Source organism: Symphalangus syndactylus, chromosome 22 (assembly GCF_028878055.3).
Source record: "Symphalangus syndactylus isolate Jambi chromosome 22, NHGRI_mSymSyn1-v2.1_pri, whole genome shotgun sequence".
Taxonomy (NCBI): Eukaryota; Metazoa; Chordata; class Mammalia; order Primates; family Hylobatidae; genus Symphalangus; species Symphalangus syndactylus.
This window is the reverse complement of record NC_072444.2, coordinates 51356243-51376232: the sequence shown is the minus strand read 5'-3', so window position 1 is coordinate 51376232 and position 19990 is coordinate 51356243. Positions and strand designations below refer to the sequence as shown.

Genomic DNA, 19990 nt, shown 5'->3' with positions numbered 1-19990 from the left:
TGACAACTGAAGAAATTAACTAACCCAATAGTTCCCAGACTTTCTGATTTCACAGATGAGCAAAATGTCCAGAAGAACTTTGGGAACTGTCTTGGCATTGTCAGAGTTTTACTTTGTAAAGTAAGGTCATTAAAACAATTTTTTTTTAAGACGGAGTCTCGCTGTGTCGCCCAGGCTGGAGTGCAGTAGCACGATCTCAGCTCACTGCAACCTCTGCCTCCCAGGTTCAAGCAATTCTCTGCCTCAGCCTCCTGAGTAGCTAGGACTATAGGCTTGGGCCACCACACCTGGCTAATTTTTTGTATTTTCAGTAGAGACAGGGTTTCACCATGTTGGCCAGGTTGGTTTAGAACTCCTGACCTCAAGCAGTCCGCCTGCCTCGGCCTCCCAAAGTCTGGGATTACAGGTGTGAGCCACCGCACCTGGCCAGGACATTAAAATTAAACAAAGCAACAGCCAGACACATTGGCTTATGCCTATAATCCCAGCACTTTGGGAGGCCAAGGCAGGAGGATCACTTGAGGTCAGGAGTTCAAGACCAGCCTGGGCAACATGGTGAAACCTCGTCTCTACTAAAAATACAAAAATTAGCTAGGTGTGGTGGCAGGTACCTGTAATCCCAGCTACTCAGGAGGCTGAGGCAGGAGAATCACTTCAACCTGGGAGGCAGAGTTTGCGGTGAACCGATATTATGCCACTTCACTCCAGCCTAGGCAACAAAGCGAGACTCCATCTCAAAAGAAGATAAACAAAAATTTAAAAAATAAATAAAACAAAGCAAAGCAAATTAAAAAAATGCCCAAGCGCCATCTACTGTCATCACCATTTCAATTTTAAATGAATATATTTAACACACACAAAAAAAGTGAGAGGAACATGGTCTCAGAGTTTAGAAACTGGGTAAGTTTTGCTTCATGAAAAGTTCTTGGTTGCTGCCATTCCATTGTCCTAGACCAGCCTGGTCCCTGGCGAGTGGCCCAGACCCTGAACTTCTCAGTGTCTCTTCTTATTGGGAATTCCCTCTGACTATACATGTTCTAAAGTAAAGTTTTGTTAGAATTTTCTAATAGAACCTGGATTCTTTGTCATGAAGTCAGTTACTAACAGGGCTAACCTCTGTGTCTCGGGGCCCAGGTTCCTTTTGGTGGGAAATGAGATTAAAGACCAAAATCTGGGTACTATGTATACACATTGCTTCTGGGGTGGTGAGGGGTTTGCTTCTTGGCCTGTTCAGCAGATAAAGTCAGGGATACACACAAACACACACACACATAAAGATATATGCAACATACATATATATGTAATGTATGTGCATATAAACACACATATACTCATACATATCCATATTTTAGAAATCATGAATTCACACAAATGCCTACAGTTCCAGTCCATATCCATAGAGTTATTGCTTGCTTTCCACCATTCCATATTTGTATCTCCCTTCTTCCACTGTGAGAACCCTGGCTTCTAATACATTTACTTACTCAATCTTATAATACATCAAAACTCATTTCAGAATTGCTTGATCCATAACCACCTTAATAAACATGCAAAATAAGTTCAGATTGGTTTCCAGGTCCCCCCCCACCCCCTCCCACCCAAGTCTATGGGTATGTAGTCAAATAACTTGTAGTAAGTTACTTGGGTAATTTCTTTTTCTTTTCTCTTTCTTTTCTCATTCCTTTAGCTCTCTCTCTCTCTCTGTCTCTCTCTGTCTCTCTCTCTCTCTGTCTCTCTCTGTCTCTCTCTCTCTCTCTGTCTTTCCTTCCAGTGTGTTTATGGAATTTCTGTGAAATATTATGATTTGTTTCAGTTTGCTTTCAGCCTTTGTTTTTTATTTCACTTTCTTATTGATTTAATTTTATTTTTTCAATATGTTGAACATTAACATGTTTTCCAAACTCAAAACTACATTAAAGGCATATTCAGGGAAGTGTCACTCCCTCCCATCTCCCTCTTTCCCCTAATAGCCAGCTTGGTCTTCTAACATATCCTTCCTGTGTTTCTCTTTATAATGGTAAGCAGAATGTATACATTTTTCTTATTTTCCCTTCTGTCTTATACAAAAAGTGGCATTCTAGATATGCTTTTCTACATTTGTTTTTTTTCACTTAATATCTCCAGTAAGTCATTCTATATCAGCTCACAGATGCTTTCCTCATTCTTTTCCCATTAGTCAAAACCATGGTGCTATAATTTTTTTTCAGCCAGTCTTCATACTTGGCAAGTGGGTGTATTTTTGCACAATAACAAAACAAAGATAAGAATCTTATCACAAAGACATATGTGCACACACAAAGGAGCCGTCAGTTAATCCCTGCTTTCCATTCCTGCCTCCTGCCCTGCCTTCAGCCTCAGCCTTCCCAGCGTCTGTGAGGAGGTCTGTTTCCTTCCGAGTGGGCTCCAGGCTCTGTCATTCTTCACTGTTTTTCATGAGACAACATTCTCTAGGCTTCTAGAAATTTATTCCAGAAAATGATTGAAAACTTTTATCCATTGATATCTTTTCTGTTGTTCTCTTTGCTGTTGTGTGTTCGGTTTTTATTCCTTCTATATCATCTGAAATGTGTGTATGGAAGGAGTCAAGACCCCAAAAAAGTGTTCATTCCATCCACTTGAAACAAAGGGCTGCTGCCAAGTTTAAAAATAACAATGTATTTTCCACCCTATCTCAATTCCTTTAACATTCTCAATACCCAGGAATTTTTATATAAAGCTCTAAAGTTATAATACTAAACAATACACAAGGAGGTGGGGAGGAAGATATGAAATGGAATAGAATATCTAAGAAGGATTATAAAGGTGGAGGGAAAATACTAGGACCAAAAGTAACTACCTGTATTAGCCTGTTCTCTCATTGCTATAAACAAATACCTGAGAAGTGTCTGTTCAGGTCCTCTGCCCACTTTTTGATGGGGTTGTTTGTTTTTTTCTTGTAAATTTGTTTGAGTCCATTGTAGATTCTGGATATTAGCCCTTTGTCAGATGAGTAGGTTGCGAAAATTTTCTCCCATTGTGTAGGTTGCCTGTTCACTCTGATGATAGTTTCTTTTGCTGTGCAGAAGCTCTTTAGTTTAATGAGATCCCATTTGTCAATTTTGGCTTTTGTTGCCATTGCTTTTGGTGTTTTAGACATGAAGTCCTTGCCCACGCCTATGTCCTGAATGGTATTGCCTAGGTTTTCTTGTAGGATTTTAATGGTTTTAGGTCTAACATATAAGTCTTTAATCCATCTTGAATTAATTTTTGTATAAGGTGTAAGGAAGGGATCCAGTTGCAGCTTTCTACATATGGCTAGCCAGTTTTCCCAGCACCATTTATTAAATAGGGAATCCTTTCCCCATTTCTTGTTTTTGTCAGGTTTGTCAAAGATCAGATAGTTGTAGCTATGCGGCATCATTTCTGAGGGCTCTGTTCTGTTCCATTGATCTATGACTCTGTTGTGGTACCAGTACCATGCTGTTTTGGTTACTGTAGCCTTGTAGTATAGTTAGAAGTCAGGTAGCGTGATGCCTCCAGCTTTGTTCTTTTGGCTTAGGATTGACTTGGCGATGCGGGCTCTTTTTTGGTTCCATATGAACTTTAAAGTAGTTTTTTCCAATTCTGTGAAGAAAGTCATTGGTAGCTTGATGGGGATGGCATTGAATCTATAAATTACCTTGGGCAGTATGGCCATTTTCACGATATTGATTCTTCCAACCCATGAGCATGGAATGTTCTTCCATTTGTTTGTATCCTCTTTTATTTCATTGAGCAGTGGTTTGTAGTTCTCCTTGAAGAGGTCCTTCACATCCCTTGTAAGTTGGATTCCTAGGTATTTTATTCTCTTTGAAGCAATTGTGAATGGGAGTTCACTCATGATTTGGCTCTCTGTTTGTCTGTTATTGGTGTACAAGAATGCTTGTGATTTTTGTACATTAATTTTGTATCCTGAGACTTTGCTGAAGTTGCTAATCAAGACATTTATGCAGCCAAAAAACACATGAAGAAATGCTCCTCATCACTGGCCATCAGAGAAATGCAAATCAAAACCACAGTGAGATACCATCTCACACCAGTTAGAATGGCCATCATTAAAAAATCAGGAAACAACAGGTGCTGGAGAGGATGTGGAGAAATAGGAACACTTTTACACTGTTGGTGGGACTGTAAACTAGTTCAACCATTGTGGAAGTCAGTGTGGCGATTCCTCAGGGATGTAGAACTAGAAATACCATTTGACCCAGCCATCCCATTACTGGGTATATACCCAAGGGACTATAAATCATGCTGCTATAAAGACACATGCACACGTATGTTTATTGCGGCACTATTCACAATAGCAAAGAGTTGGAACCAACCCAAATGTCCAACAACGATAGACTGGATTAAGAAAATGTGGCACATATACACCATGGAATACTATGCAGCCATAAAAAATGATGAGTTCGTGTCCTTTGTAGGGACATGGATGAAACTGGAAAACATCATTCTCAGTAAACTATCCCAAGGACAAAAAACCAAACACCGCATGTTCTCACTCATAGGTGGGAATTGAACAATGAGAACTCATGGACACAGGAAGGGGAACATCACGCTCCGGGGACTGTTGTGGGGTGGGGGGAGGGGGGAGGGACAGCATTAGGAGATACACCTAATGCTAAATGACGAGTTAATGGGTGCAGGAAATCAACATGGCACATGGATACATATGTAACAAACCTGCACATTGTGCACATGTACCCTAAAACCCTAAAGTATAATAAAAAAATAAATAAATAAATAAATAAAAAAAAACAAATACCTGAAACTGAGTAATTTATAAAGAAAAGAGGTTTAATTGGCTCATGGTTCCATAAGCTGTACAGGAAGCAGGGCAGCTTCTGCTCGGCTTCTGCGGAGGCCTCTGGAGACTTACAATCATGGCGGAAGGCAAAGGGGAAGCCAGCACCTCACATGGCGAGAGCAGGAGGAAGAGTGACGGGGAGGTGCCACACACTTTTAAACAACCATATCTCAAGATAACTCACTCACTCACCATCATGAGAACAGCACCAAGGGGATGGTGCTAACCCATTCCTGAGAACTCCACCCCCATGATCCAATCACCTCCCACCAGGCTCCACCTCCAATACTGGGGATTACTATTCAAAGTGAGATTTGGTGGGGACAGGTCCAAACCATATCAGTATCTAACTGCACTCACCCCAGGAGATAATACAATTTTCAACACTACAAACTGAAAAATTCTATGATTCTCTTTTTAAACTCCAGGAAGTGTCTTACTTGGCAACATTCTCCAGGGTTTGCCTGGGGCCTATTGCATCCCCTGCCTTTGCCTCTGGGAACCATAAATGGCTTTTCAGGAGTGAGGGAGGACAGAGTAGTAGAGGCCTCGCCAGTGGTAAAATAAAAATGCTTTAGAAAATTATGTAAAGACCCCAGGACTTCTAGTGTGACTCTATCTTTGACTGCTTGTGTGGTTTTTCCACAGCTGCGATTCCTTCAATTCATTTATGCTTCCGATAGACGTCCCTGCTGTTCTTGATGCCTTACCAGAAGAGGACAGACTAGAAACAGTTGAACGGTATTTTTGTTTTTTACCTTTGGCCTCTAATGTGGTCTGTTTCCCAAAAATATGCGAGGTGCTGTGAGGAACTTCAGAAGAGCACACAGTTCTGAGCTTGCAACTCAAATGAGAAGATAAGGCTAACACCCATCCATACCATCACCTAGATAAGATGTTAAATTCGTAGCGGAGAATCGACAGTCTCTAAGCTCTGCGGCCTCCTGATCTTTAGCTGTTCCAGGAGCTCAAGGGAGACGAGATCTGAAGTGGTGCCAAATGGCCTTGGAAGGCTTCAGTGGTCACATGGACTTGGGTTAGTATGTGAAAGATAGGTAGGACTTGGATGGGCATAAAGAAATACAAGTCCAGAAGTAAGGCACTTACATTTGATTTTACTGATCAGCATGCAACAGCCAGTGAAAATGGTCTTGAATGTCTTATCCCTATGCTCATTTACAACTGATGGCTACAGACACAGCAGCAGAGCTGAGAATGGGAAACCTGAGCCAAGCAGAGCCCGTGCCCTTGTCCCAGGGCAGCTTCTCCATCGTGAGCACCACAGCATACAGCATTCGCATGTCCAGCTCACACGTGTTTCTAGCTGGCTCACCTGGCATTGCCCCATTTGCAAATGCCTCTAGATCTGAGTCATTACTTCCTCTTTTTTAAAAATATACTTAGCTACTTATTATATTACCACATAATTTCTGGGAGAAAATTAGAAGTTCCATATGTTTTAAAGCAGATACTTTCTACCAGGCAAAAGTAAAATTCATTTAAGTTTTCTAGTTTAATTAACCAACATAGCATAAAGTTGTATACAAACTCATCTCTCATTAAAATTAGCTTCCATTAGAAGATTATAGAGCACCCGAAATTTTGTATAGGATAGTGTGATGAAGGGGTAGGCTGTGGGTTCAACACCACCACCCCCACCACTGCCACTCACTCACAGTACACCTTGGGCCACTGACTTCACCTCTCAGTGCCCCAATGTCCTCATCTTCAAATGGAATGATCCCAGGACTCATCTCATGGGTGGCTATGAAAAGCAAATGAATTAATACATGTCCAGTGTTTAGTTCAGTGCCTCACACGTAGTAAGGTTTTGATAATTAGATATACTACCATTAATGACCCTGGTATTCCAAACCTCTAGCCCAGTATCTGACACTTGGTAGGCAAGCAACAGCTCACTTTAGAATGAAGTTGTATCACCCAATAGTAACATTATGAGAAAATAAGAATAAGAGAAGATACATGGTTAGATTTCCAAAACATCAGATGAAGAGGTATTCATGTCCCAAGAGGTTTTCCTCCATCCAGTGTTATATCTCAAGTGTAGAAGACGAATACATACTTCTGATATTTTTAAATTTTGATTTTTCACATCTTTGGGGGCATAAAGGAGCACTTGGATGTGCTGCTGTATCTGTGACAGCAGAGTCGGAGTATAGGACGAAGAAGGCCACCAACCCTGCATGACAAGAGCTCCGTCACGTTAGGGAGACTCTTGGTCCCAGAGTTCCTCCCTACCTGCTATTTCCTGAACTCCTACTACTGAAGACCCATTCCTTCAGCTTTGTGCTTTGTTTCTATTAAACTACCTCTGGGGAGGGAACATTTTGAGTCTCACTTATAACTCAGTATAAAATCACCAGAGCCTTTTTAGAGTTCAGGCTTGAGGGTCAGTGGCAGGAGAGGTGATGGGAATGAGAAGACTCCTGGTCCAGTGGGGAGGTCCCGGAAAACACGAAGAGGGGACGAGTGAAAAGCTGGAAACACAAACAGCCAGCTTAGCCTCTTTACCAAAAGCCGGATGCTCCTGCGTGCTTCTGTTTGATGGGCGTGAAGTATTGGCATGAAAGGTCTGGGCTGTGATCACTGTTCAGGCCAAGCGCCCAGCCCTGTGCCTGCTTGATCATCCTGCATTTGGTTCTGACTCCTGTGCCGGTAGCAGTTACCTGGGACTGCATTGCCTTGAAGTGAGTGAAGGAAGTGTTCTGAAGTATATTTCTGTGGTGAGATGGATGTCTTCATTTTTATTTGAGATGCGGCTCATGAATGAATTGTGCCTATACATGGTCTTTGCTTTCTCGCTTTGCAAATGAAGCTCTCTATATTTAACTCCTGTCATTTATCAAAATATTATAGAAACTACAGATGGTACCTGGCTTACATTGGTTTGACTTATGATTTTTCAACTTGACAGTGATGTGAAAGTGACTCTCATTCAGTACACTCCTCGACTTATGATGGGGTTCTGTCCAGATAAACCCATTATGAGTTGAAAATATCATGAGTCAAAAATGCACTTTTGACTCACGATATTTACAACTCATGATGGATCTAATGAGACCTAACCTCATTATAAGTCAAGGAGCATCCATATTTATCAATATATTTTTCTGACTGTTTCTTTGACATCTGCAAAGGTTCTTAGGTCTAGTTTAGTATGACAGAACACAAGAACAGTAAGCCAGTCAAAGCAGATGTATGACTCACAGATAGGCAGCAAGAATAAACAGAAGCCTAGTATCCAGGGTGAGCCAGTCCACCAAGGCTTAGTAAAGCTGCCCAGGGCAGATGCAGTCTCGTCTGCATGTCTCCCATATTGCATCACAGCTGAGGGACCCCAAAAGCACTTTACTTTGGGTTTTATTCCCTGAGTGTCACACAGACCGCTGAGCTTAAGCATTGCCGAACATTCTGTTCTGAGAGGAACGAGGACACAGCCGTTGTTTATCTTAGGATGTTGCATTCTCAGTACAACCGCTCCTATTCAACATAGTGCTGGAAGTTCTGGCCAGAGCAATCAGGCAGGAGAAGGAAATAAAGGGTATTCAATTAGGAAAAGAGGAAGTCAAATTGTCCCTGTTTGCAGAGGACATGATTGTATATCTAGAAAACCCCATTGTCTCAGCCCAAAATCTCCTTAAGCTGATTAGCAACTTCAGCAAAGTCTCAGGATACAAAATTAATGTACAAAAATCACAAGCATTCTTGTACACCAATAACAGACAAACAGAGAGCCAAATCATGAGTGAACTCCCATTCACAATTGCTTCAAAGAGAATAAAATACCTAGGAATCCAACTTACAAGGGATGTGAAGGACCTCTTCAAGGAGAACTACAAACCACTGCTCAATGAAATAAAAGAGGATACAAACAAATGGAAGAACATTCCATGCTCATGGGTTGGAAGAATCAATATCGTGAAAATGGCCATACTGCCCAAGGTAATTTATAGATTCAATGCCATCCCCATCAAGCTACCAATGACTTTCTTCACAGAATTGGAAAAAACTACTTTAAAGTTCATATGGAACCAAAAAAGAGCCCGCATCGCCAAGTCAATCCTAAGCCAAAAGAACAAAGCTGGAGGCATCACGCTACCTGACTTCTAACTATACTACAAGGCTACAGTAACCAAAACAGCATGGTACTGGTACCACAACAGAGTCATAGATCAATGGAACAGAACAGAGCCCTCAGAAATGATGCCGCATAGCTACAACTATCTGATCTTTGACAAACCTGACAAAAACAAGAAATGGGGAAAGGATTCCCTATTTAATAAATGGTGCTGGGAAAACTGGCTAGCCATATGTAGAAAGCTGCAACTGGATCCCTTCCTTACACCTTATACAAAAATTAATTCAAGATGGATTAAAGACTTATATGTTAGACCTAAAACCATTAAAATCCTACAAGAAAACCTAGGCAATACCATTCAGGACATAGGCGTGGGCAAGGACTTCATGTCTAAAACACCAAAAGCAATGGCAACAAAAGCCAAAATCGACAAATGGGATCTCATTAAACTAAAGAGCTTCTGCACAGCAAAAGAAACTATCATCAGAGTGAACAGGCAACCTACACAATGGGAGAAAATTTTCGCAACCTACTCATCTGACAAAGGGCTAATATCCAGAATCTACAATGAACTCAAACAAATTTACAAGAAAAAAACAAACAACCCCATCAAAAAGTGGGCAGAGGACATGAACAGACACTTCTCAAAAGAAGACATTTATGCAGCCAAAAAACACATGAAGAAATGCTCCTCATCACTGGCCATCAGAGAAATGCAAATCAAAACCACAGTGAGATACCATCTCACACCAGTTAGAATGGCCATCATTAAAAAATCAGGAAACAACAGGTGCTGGAGAGGATGTGGAGAAATAGGAACACTTTTACACTGTTGGTGGGACTGTAAACTAGTTCAACCATTGTGGAAGTCAGTGTGGCGATTCCTCAGGGATCTAGAACTAGAAATACCATTTGACCCAGCCATCCCATTACTGGGTATATACCCAAAGGACTATAAATCATGCTGCTATAAAGACACATGCACACGTATGTTTATTGCGGCACTATTCACAATAGCAAAGAGTTGGAACCAACCCAAAGGTCCAACAACGATAGACTGGATTAAGAAAATGTGGCACATATACACCATGGAATACTATGCAGCCATAAAAAATGATGAATTCGTGTCCTTTGTAGGGACATGGATGAAACTGGAAAACATCATTCTCAGTAAACTATCGCAAGGACAAAAAACCAAACACCGCATGTTCTCACTCATAGGTGGGAATTGAACAATGAGAACTCATGGACACAGGAAGGGGAACATCACGCTCCGGGGACTGTTGTGGGGTGGGGGGAGGGGGGAGGGACAGCATTAGGAGATACACCTAATGCTAAATGACGAATTAATGGGTGCAGGAAATCAACATGGCACATGGATACATATGTAACAAACCTGCACATTGTGCACATGTACCCTAAAACCCTAAAGTATAATAAAAAAAAAAAAAAAAAAAAAAAAACCTGTCCAAGAATCGCAAGCGAGAGGGGGAAGAGCTGGGTTGACCAAGGCCATCTGAGGACCTGGCCTCCTGTAGCAAACCTACTGATCTGCACTCCTTAGCTCCATTGTTCAAAAATGTTTTCATTCTTAACACATAAAAACTTTTGCATTCGAAATTACACTATCGGCTGTGATAAAGCAAAGAAATCCTGATAACTCAAGCACTGATAGCAAATTATCACTGTCATGGTCAGACTAGGATCACTGCCAGCCTGCTTGTGATTGCAGGAAATGGTTTATTACACATCAGACTACAGCATCTTTCACACCCTATATACTCAAAAATAAGTATTTGTTGATTATGATTTCTATTTTTTCTTTTATAAACACATACTATATTGATAGTTGAAGTATATTTTTACAAGTAAGTAATCAATTAGTGGAATCCTAAATATGTGAGGCAAATAAGACCTGCCCACATGCAATGATACTTGACAGTACCTGAGCTTCTAGAGCTTGGACTCCAGCTCTGAAAAGGAATGTTGAAGTGCCATCTACTCAAATCACTGCATGACGGCATTTCTTGACAGGGCTGCGTCCAGGGTGGGGTGATTCATATTTGCTTCAGCTTCTTTCTGCCAGGCCCACTGGGGAGATATTCAGCAGATCCAAACATACCCAACTCCTCCTCCATTCAGCAGTGATGTGCACACTATTTTGACTCCGTTTCCTCATCTTTGAAATGGGAATAGTTGTGCCTACTTCATGGAGGGTTGTCAGAATTAAAGGAGATGCTGATGCTGATGAGAATAGTAATTATAATAACCAACACTCACTGAGCATTAAATGTGTGCCAGGGAGTGCTTTGCAAACAGTCTTATTTAATCTTTATGATGAGCTTTTATTATTATGCCCACCTTTGAGACAAAGAAACTGCTAATGGGAAGATAATGTTTACAAAGCACAACCATAGTGATTTGCATATAGCAGCTACTCAGTAAATATTAGCTTTCAATCTAATGAGGCTAGAACAACTTTTGCAGATTTCAAGGTATTTTTCTTAAAAGAAAATTGCCATGCCCACCTCTTTTTACATATATCACTGCTGAGTAAAGTGTCCCTGTTCGTAATTCCAGACTTTTGAAGCCTTTGTTGCCCTTTGTTGATCTTGGAAGCATTTCTCTAATGGAATGTGGTGGAGATGGGTGCTGTCAAAAAATTAGTTGTCCTGTTCTTCTAAAGTCCTAGAATCATTGAAACTAGAGGCTAAGTTTCCCAGCCTCCCTTGCAGTTAAGTTGTCCATTTTATTAAGTGTTTGCTGATGGAATGTTAGCAGACAAGATATAGTCCACTCCTGAGGTCAGCTCTTAACAGAGTGAGTGTGTCTCCTGCACACCATCCCTCCCTGCTTTGCTCCAGCTGAAACCCAAACATGCAGTGGCCCAGCTTGAACCATCAAACAACAAAGCTCTAGGCCAGAGGTCAGCAGACTATAGCTCAGAACCAAATGTGGCCCACCACCTATGTTTGTAAATAAAGTATTATTGCAACCCAACCACACCCATTCACTTATGTGTATTTTTCTGTGATTTCTCTCTTGCTACAACCGCAAGAAAAAAAAGTTGTGTAGTTATAACAAAGACTATATGACCCCTTAAGTCTCTAGAGAAAAAGTTTACTGACCCCTGCTCTAAGGGATAGCAGACCACAAAAAGATTGAAAAAAAAAAAAAACTAGACTATTTAGAAATATATTGTTTAATTTTAAAGCCATTGTGGGCTTTCTACTTATCTTCTTTGCTATTGATTTCTATTCTAATTCCATTGTGGTTGGAGAACATATTCTGACTAATTTTAGTCTTTTGAAATCTTTCAGGCTTTCTTTATAGCCCAAGATATGGTCAATTTTGGTAAATGTTCCATGTGCACTGGAAAAGAATATGAATTCTGTAACCCCCATTTTTAAAAATTGCTTTTTATTCTCTGGTTATAAATAACTATCATTATGCCTACCATTGTTTGTTGGTGGACAGCAATTTATCAGCCTTATGCTTCTTTTAACGTAAACAACAAAAGTAGATGGAACTAAAGTTGAATACCACAAGAACTGCATAACTCCTAAATGTTCACAATATTTCATTCTATTTTTACACTGGGAAGGAAAAGCAGTGCCCATTAAACATCTTATTACTTTGCAGTGAGCTCTGTGAGCAGAATGTAGAAGTTATGTTGACTCCAGAAATGATCAAAGTGGAATTCCCTATGTTGAACTACAAGAACATCAGGAAGGAGAAGTAAGTGGATGCTTTTATGCCTTATTAAAAGGTAGTCTTGGGTGAAATTTGTTCTGCATGAAGTACAAAATTGTCATGTTGTCTGAGTCTAAATAGCTCAGTCTTAGAAAGAGACACATTTCTGGTGCTTCATATATTTAGATATGTATTTTATTTTAGGCACAATTACACTCCCTGAAATCTTGTTACCAAGTAAGCCTTTAAAAACTGAAATCAATTTTCCATGTGCTTATCAATCAATTTCAGGATGTGTTTGTTTCTTATTAATAGCTGATTGAGTTTCATTCTGTATAAGGAACTGGCTCTGGAGCCAGACCATCTGGAGCTGCACCGTTTATACATAGAAAATCTCAAGCCAAGTTATTGTCCTTATCAACTCTGGCCTCAGTTTCCTCATCTGTAGCATGCAGAAAATAAAATCTCCCTGTCACAGGGCAAATGTAAGGATGAAACGAGATGCCAACCATGGAAGCACCTAGCCAGTTGCCTGATGTGAACCAGAGCTCAGTAAATGTTCTCTCCTCCTCTCCATCAGGGGCTAACTAGCCAAGCAATCATCATCCTTTGAAAAATTGGTTTCAAAAACACAGTAATAAACATATAAAATGTGTTCCTCCTCATTGTAATGAAAGAAATACAAATTAAAACAAAAATTTTGAAGAATACTTTTTAATGTAAACCACCTATAGTTCATATGCTTTATAAGTTTGAAATTCCATGTATAAACTTTTTTATTCTTTTTCTTTGAAAAATGCCTTTATGTTATGTTAAAAATTAGAAAAATACAAAAAATTTTAAATATGATAAAAACAACCACCCAAAGGTAGTAACATACATTTTGATGTATGGTCTTCCAAAAATATAGATATTTATATTTATATATTTATATTATGTATTTATATTTTAAACCATGTATATGGTTTAAATATATATTATATGGTTAAATATATATTTTCCATATATATGGAAACCATCATACATGGTTTAAAATATAAATACAGGGCGTGGTGGCTCATGCCTGTAATCCCAGAACTTTGGGAGGCTGAGGCGGGTGGATCACCTGAGGTCAGCAGTTTGAGACCAGCCTGGCCAAAATGGTGAAACCCCATCTCTACTAAAAATACAAAAATTATGTGGGCGTGGTGGTGGGTGCCTATAATCCCAGGTGTTCGGGAGGCTGAGGCAGGAGAATTACTTGAACCTGGGAGGCAGAGGTTTCAGTGAGCCGAGATCACGCCATTACACTCCAGCTGGGTGACAAGAGCAAAACTCCATCTCAAAAAAATAAATAAATAAAATATAAATACATATGGTTTTAACAAAATTCAATCATATTATACATATTGTTTTATCTTCTGCACTTTTACTTAACAACATAAGCACATATTTATAAATATACATATGAATTATTATATTTCTGAGTAGATGTACCATAATTTATTTAACCAACAACCTGCCAATAAACATGTAAACTCTTTGCAGTGTTCTCTGTTATCAATAGTGCTGCAACAAACATCCTTGTGCTATAATTCCTTTCAAACTTACCAGACTGTTTTCTTAGGATAAATTCTAGATCAATGGGCATTTTAAGGTTTTAATACATATTGCTTAATGACCATCCAGACAGTGTTACCATCTCTCCTACTGGTAGAGGTTAGAACTGCCTGCATTCAAATGCCCTGGATGACATGGAATAGTGTCATCTTTTTTTTTCATCTTTATCAATGAGACAGAACTTTTTTAAAGACCATCTCGTTATTTTAATTTTAATTTTAATTTCTTTGTTTGCAAGTTATACTAAAAACTTGTCTATGCTTTTCAACCATTTCTCTTCTTTTATGAGGGACTTGTTTTGCCTATTTTGCCTATATTTCTTCCTTATTTCAAGAGTCCCTCGTTTATTAAAGATAATTACCCTTTCTTATACACGCTGCAAATTTATTTTCTCGGTTTGTCTTCTACTTTGTTGTGGGGGTCCTACCTTTTCTGAAAGGAATGCTCACATTTCTTAGAGCAGTATGAGATCTCTCTGGTTTGTCTGTGATAGTTCCAGAGACCTGCAGCAGCCAACACTGCTCGGAAAATAGATTGGCAGTTTCTGGTAAAAGAAAATGTAGGAAACAAAATTTTAAATGGAATTCCAGTAAGCATCTGTTTTGATTAGTTAATTAATTAGTTAATTAATAGAATATTACATTCTACTACCCAGCACATAAAACCTCTTGCACCTCAACATATAGATGCACTTTGTGTTTTGCTTCAAGTTTCAAAAAACTGACATAGGGTTTTAAATGAAAACCTTTTTTTTTTTTCTACTTCAAATATTACCTCTGGACATAGAATGGCTTGCCCCAGGAGCAAGGTAATATTCAATACCTATCTACTCACTTGCTCTTTTACATGAGTCTTCACTCTTCATACCTTGGAGCTAATGTTGAATGGCATTTGGTTATCAAATTATCATTAAACGAAATAGAATTTATTAGTTTACATATTCATCCAAAGTGGTATATCATTTTTTACGTATTTTTAGTACTTTATGAAAAAATAAACTAACAATGAACTGTAAACATTTTCTGCACACCAAGTCAGCTTCTAATTTTTTTCAAAAAATATATATACATTTCACACATTTGCAATAAACTTTCCATGACATTTTTAACTTACCTCTTTGGCAGGTAAAATTATTTTATGTACATTTTTTGTGCATCAAAATTGTCAACATAATTATCATTTTATTGGCTGCATAGTATTTCAGCAAGTTGATATCCCACAGACCATTTTCAAAAGTGATTTGGTTCAGAAACTCTCCTCAGCTCACATCAAGCCTAATCCTGTGCTGTTTTTTCCCCTCTGTTCTTACTTTTTCCTCTTCCTCACCTCCTTCTCTCAGCCAGAAGCCAACAGAGTCCTCCCTGCCAGACACCCAGAGCCTGGACAGACAGGGACGGAACAAAAAGAACACATCAGCAGTGTCCCATTTCCCCCTGAAGACTGTTCTTTATTTGGTTTCTGGCAAACATTTATTTTCATGGACGCAAAGAATCATCTGCTCTCACTCAATGGCTGAAATTAACCAGAGAGATTCTCTGCTGTCTGGACAGCGGTCTTGGCCTTTCAAGACCCACAGGGGAATCACATTCCCCATAAAATGTTCAAGGAACTGTGAGACTGTGACTTTAGTTGCTGACACATTTTTCAGCACTCCTTAGATCAACACAGTATTACTCAATCATTAGTATCTCTAAGGGGAGACAGGATCTATGTATTTTTAGACATGATTCCATAAAATGGTACCAATTAATTTCTTTAATTATGTGCATTAGGGAACATCTTAATTCTCCATTTTCAGGTATTTCTGGTTTTCCAAAACTGTCAGCCGTTTGCCAAACATGTCACCCTCTTTAAAAAATGTCTCAGAAGCACTTTATTTTATATTGGATTTATATTGCCCAAGCAGATTATATAGCTGAGTTCACAGTCTTTGAACAAGACATATGTCCTTTTAACCAAAACACTCATTATTTCCTCCCACATATCTGGATGCTGGTGAGCACCATGACAGTCTCTGAGCCCAGTCTCTATCTTAACCCTTGGCCCCAGCCCACCAAGAGGCAAGCTGGCCCCTAAGAAGCCCGGGTCCTCCCCATGTCTCAGCCCTTTGTCTACTCCCACTGCACACATCAACTGATAGCCTCATTTTACACCACATCCAGTCAAAGTTCTCCCCAGCAACCCCCGCCACACCAACATCAGCCTCGGCTCCACATCAGCCACTACTTGGTCCAGGTGCACAAACCTCCCTGAGGTGCTCACTCTTCTGGAGCCATTGCCAGAGTCAGAAATAGTGTGTATCTACCTCATTCATAAAGATGAAAAACCAGCCAGCGTTGACTGAGCACTTAGAAGACCTCACACCAGGATCTCTGTGAATAAGATCTCATTTCACCTTCGCTACAGTGCTAGGAGATGGGAATTACACCATTTGTACATCAGGAAACGGGCTTTGGACGCTTAGGTAACTTGCCCGTGCTCAGAAACTGATGGAGCTGAGGCCAGAAGCCAGGTTTGAATCATTCATAAGCTGAGTGTTTTCACTGGTAACTAAACTATCACTAAATGTGGTGAAAACCTTCTTTGTATATTAAATGAAATGCTCCTCCGACCTTCACCAGCAGTGCTGGCGGGGGGTGACTTTTGTGGTTTTATTAAGTGTCCTCATGTTTCCTTGTTGGGTTTTTTGATAGAGAAGTGAAAGATCAAGCACAACCAGCAGAGAAGGCGGGAGAGAAGCTGCTCGAGGAGATGAGGAACCTGAGGGGCAAAGCTCTCAACACATACCTGATTCTAGAATGAAAGTCACCAGTAGGTCAGTCCCTTCCATTTGCTTTCTGCAGGCCACTGTGGCCCCTTGCATCCATTTACATGCCAGCCATCTCTGCAATTAAAGTTTCTAGAGAAAAAAATGAAATGTAGAGGGTGTATATATCTTTTAACTGATCATTATAAATCTTATATTTAAAAATAAAATGGCCTTAGGATGATGACAGTGTTGTTAGCTTCTTGGTGCAGGGTTTAGTGCCAGAATGCTTCTGAGCAACGTGTGATGAGAGACTAAGAGCTGGGCCCTGGCAGCTGTTTCTGAGGGTCTTTTGGAGGTGTGGTGTGGTGGGAGAGTGGCTTCAGGGAGGGGATGCTCTCCCACCTCTACAGAAGCAGCCCCCTTCATCCCCGGGGCATCACTAGATTTGGCTTTGGAAGAGCAATACTGGTATGAATGCTGGCTCCCCACACAGCCGTGCAGGTGGCAAACACTGGCAGGGGGCCTGGACCTGGAGAGGACACTGTGAGGTGACTAGAACTTGCACCAGTTTCCCAGGAGGATGCTTCCTCCTGGGAACTCACAGAAGCACCTGGAGCAAGAGGTCACTGCAAGGGAGCCAGGAGTTCCAGTGAACACGTGTCAGTAAAAACCAGGCCCAGTATTGTGTTTGTGAACATGACTGCCTTCATATGCACAGGCCGGGGAGGCTGATGACATTTGGGTTGTGTTATAATAACCCATAATTATCCAAATATATTTGGATGTATTCCCTCCACTCATGTTTCTATGAATACATTTAAATAGCTGGTATCAGACTGTATGTTTGTGGTCTTCATTAACTCATTGATTCTGACATTTTTCTAGAATTTGTTATTTCATCATAAAATCTAAACTCTTTAGGGACAAGAAACCCTATTTGAGGTAGGTCTTCACATACTTTAAACAAGTAAATGTTAAAGACTGTTTCCTTGTCATGCACTACAGTAGGTAAACAAGTGAGCCTGTGTCTGTGAAACCCATTTTTATAGTGTTTGTCTTGAACAGCGTCCTAGTCTAGGTGCAGAAGAGAAGTTTTCATGACTCAATTATGTACCGAGTCTCTGGGAAATGTCCTGGGGTGGGGGAAAGGGGACACCAACAGCAGGAGCAGAGCCTAGTAGCCACTGGGTCCCCAAATAAAACACAGGATGCCCAGTTAAAGTGGAATTTCAGATATGCAGCAAATAACCTGTTCATGTACGTCCCAATACTATATGTACTACTTGGAACGTATGACACTAAAAACTTAGTCATTGCTTCTCTGAAATTCACATTGGACTTGGTGTCCTATATCTTCATTGGCTGAATCTGGCAACCCTGCTTGACACTCAGTGGTGTTTGAGAAACAACGTGTGAATGAATGATGGAATGCTGGAATGATGGAATAAGGAAGGGGCCGCAGTTAACAAGATTTGTGGGTGAGGCACCAGGCAGGCTTGCTGACCACTGGGAGCATGATTCGTTTTTCCTGGTGTCTACCTTGCTTTCTGCAGGCCACTGTGGCCCCTTGCATCCATTTACATGCCAGCCATCTCTGCAATTAAAGTTTCTAGAGAAAAAAATGAAATGTAGAGGGTGTATATATCTTTTAACTGATCATTATAAATCTTATATTTAAAAATAAAATGGCCTTAGGATGATGACAGTGTTGTTAGCTTCTTGGTGCAGGGTTTAGTGCCAGAATGCTTCTGAGCAACGTGTGATGAGAGACTAAGAGCCGGGCCCTGGCAGCTGTTTCTGAGGGTCTTTTGGAGGTGTGGTGTGGTGGGAGAGTGGCTTCAGGGAGGGGATGCCTCTGTGGACTAGAGTGGGGGCTGTCTTCCAGTCTTCTTGCCCTCCCCCGAAAGAAACACTGTGGGTCCTGCTCCACAGCAGAAACCCCAGGGATAGAAATTATGTGACTCCCTGAGCTGATGAAGACCCTAACACTTGTGTGACTTCAAGGCCTGGAAAGAATCAGAGGGACTCTGGGCTCCCAGGACACAGAGCTAGTTGACCATGCTGGGCAAATGGGCCTGGGCTGGTGACGAGGACATTGCCTGCTACAGCTTGAGGACAGCAGAGTGCTCATTCCAGAGTCACGCACAGTAGCTTCTGTGCTTTCTTTCTCTACTTCCCACCTTCCTCCTCCTCCCCTCCTCTTCCTGTTCCTCCTTCTCCTTCCCCTTGTCCTCCTTTTCTGAACTACCAATTCACCCACGTCATCAGCTTTGGGGATAAAATGAGGTTGCATTAATTTTACTACTCAAAGTTCACAATTTCTGTTTCTCATCCCACTTTTGACAAAAATAGCATGCTTACCTCCCAGAAGTTGCTTTTCCTTCTGGGATAAGTCCAGGCACTTACTTGTCTTACTTGTCCCAAGAGGCTGGTTCTGTTGACCACGAAGGAGCCCTGGGCCTTTGGCTGCAGTTGCTGCCCCAGCACAGTAGTGTCCCTGCAGGCCAGCACCTGATGGTCATCCACTCGCTGTGGGGACTGAGGCTTATGCCACCATGGCTGGCTGGACAGTGGTGCAGAGGGGAGGAGCCACCACTCCATGCTGATGTGGGCCTAGGAGGTGGCACATGTGCATACACTCACATGTGCACACACACACACACGCATATGCGCACACATGCACACAAAATTCATAAGAGTTGCTGAGTACCATCCAGGAGCTAGGCACAGATCCAAGTCTCGGAGGGGCCACTACCCCAAGTCGGCCCCATGGCAAAGCAGACACACCATCAACAGGAAACAGACTGACACATGTGTAGTGTAATGTCGGGTCGTGAGCACTGCCACAAGAGAATGCTGAAGTATGGCAAGGGATAGGGAGTGGCCGCCAGAGGCCCCTCAGGGGAGCTGTCATTGAGTGGATGTGTGACTGAAGTGAAGGAGCAAGCCATGTGGTAATTTGGGAATGGAGCTTTCAAGCCCAGGGGACAGCACCTGCAAAAGCCCTCCAAGGAGGTGTGCCTGG

The 19990-nt window shown here is 41.0% G+C and overlaps 1 protein-coding gene across 5 annotated transcripts in view; it reads left to right on the top strand.

Moving 5' to 3' along the window:
* Nucleotides 1-17209, top strand: part of CFAP221 (cilia and flagella associated protein 221) — a 127945-nt gene extending 110736 nt beyond the window's left edge. For all 5 annotated transcript variants that reach the window (XM_055261540.2, XM_055261538.2, XM_063631305.1 and 2 more), the window contains 3 exons: nt 5474-5566; nt 12567-12662; nt 16910-17209. In XM_055261540.2, the coding sequence (XP_055117515.1) occupies nt 5474-5566; nt 12567-12662; nt 16910-17018 (298 nt within the window). In that variant the 3' untranslated portion in view covers nt 17019-17209. The remainder of the gene's footprint in view (nt 1-5473; nt 5567-12566; nt 12663-16909) is intronic.
* The last annotated feature ends 2781 nt before the right edge of the window (nt 17210-19990 follow it).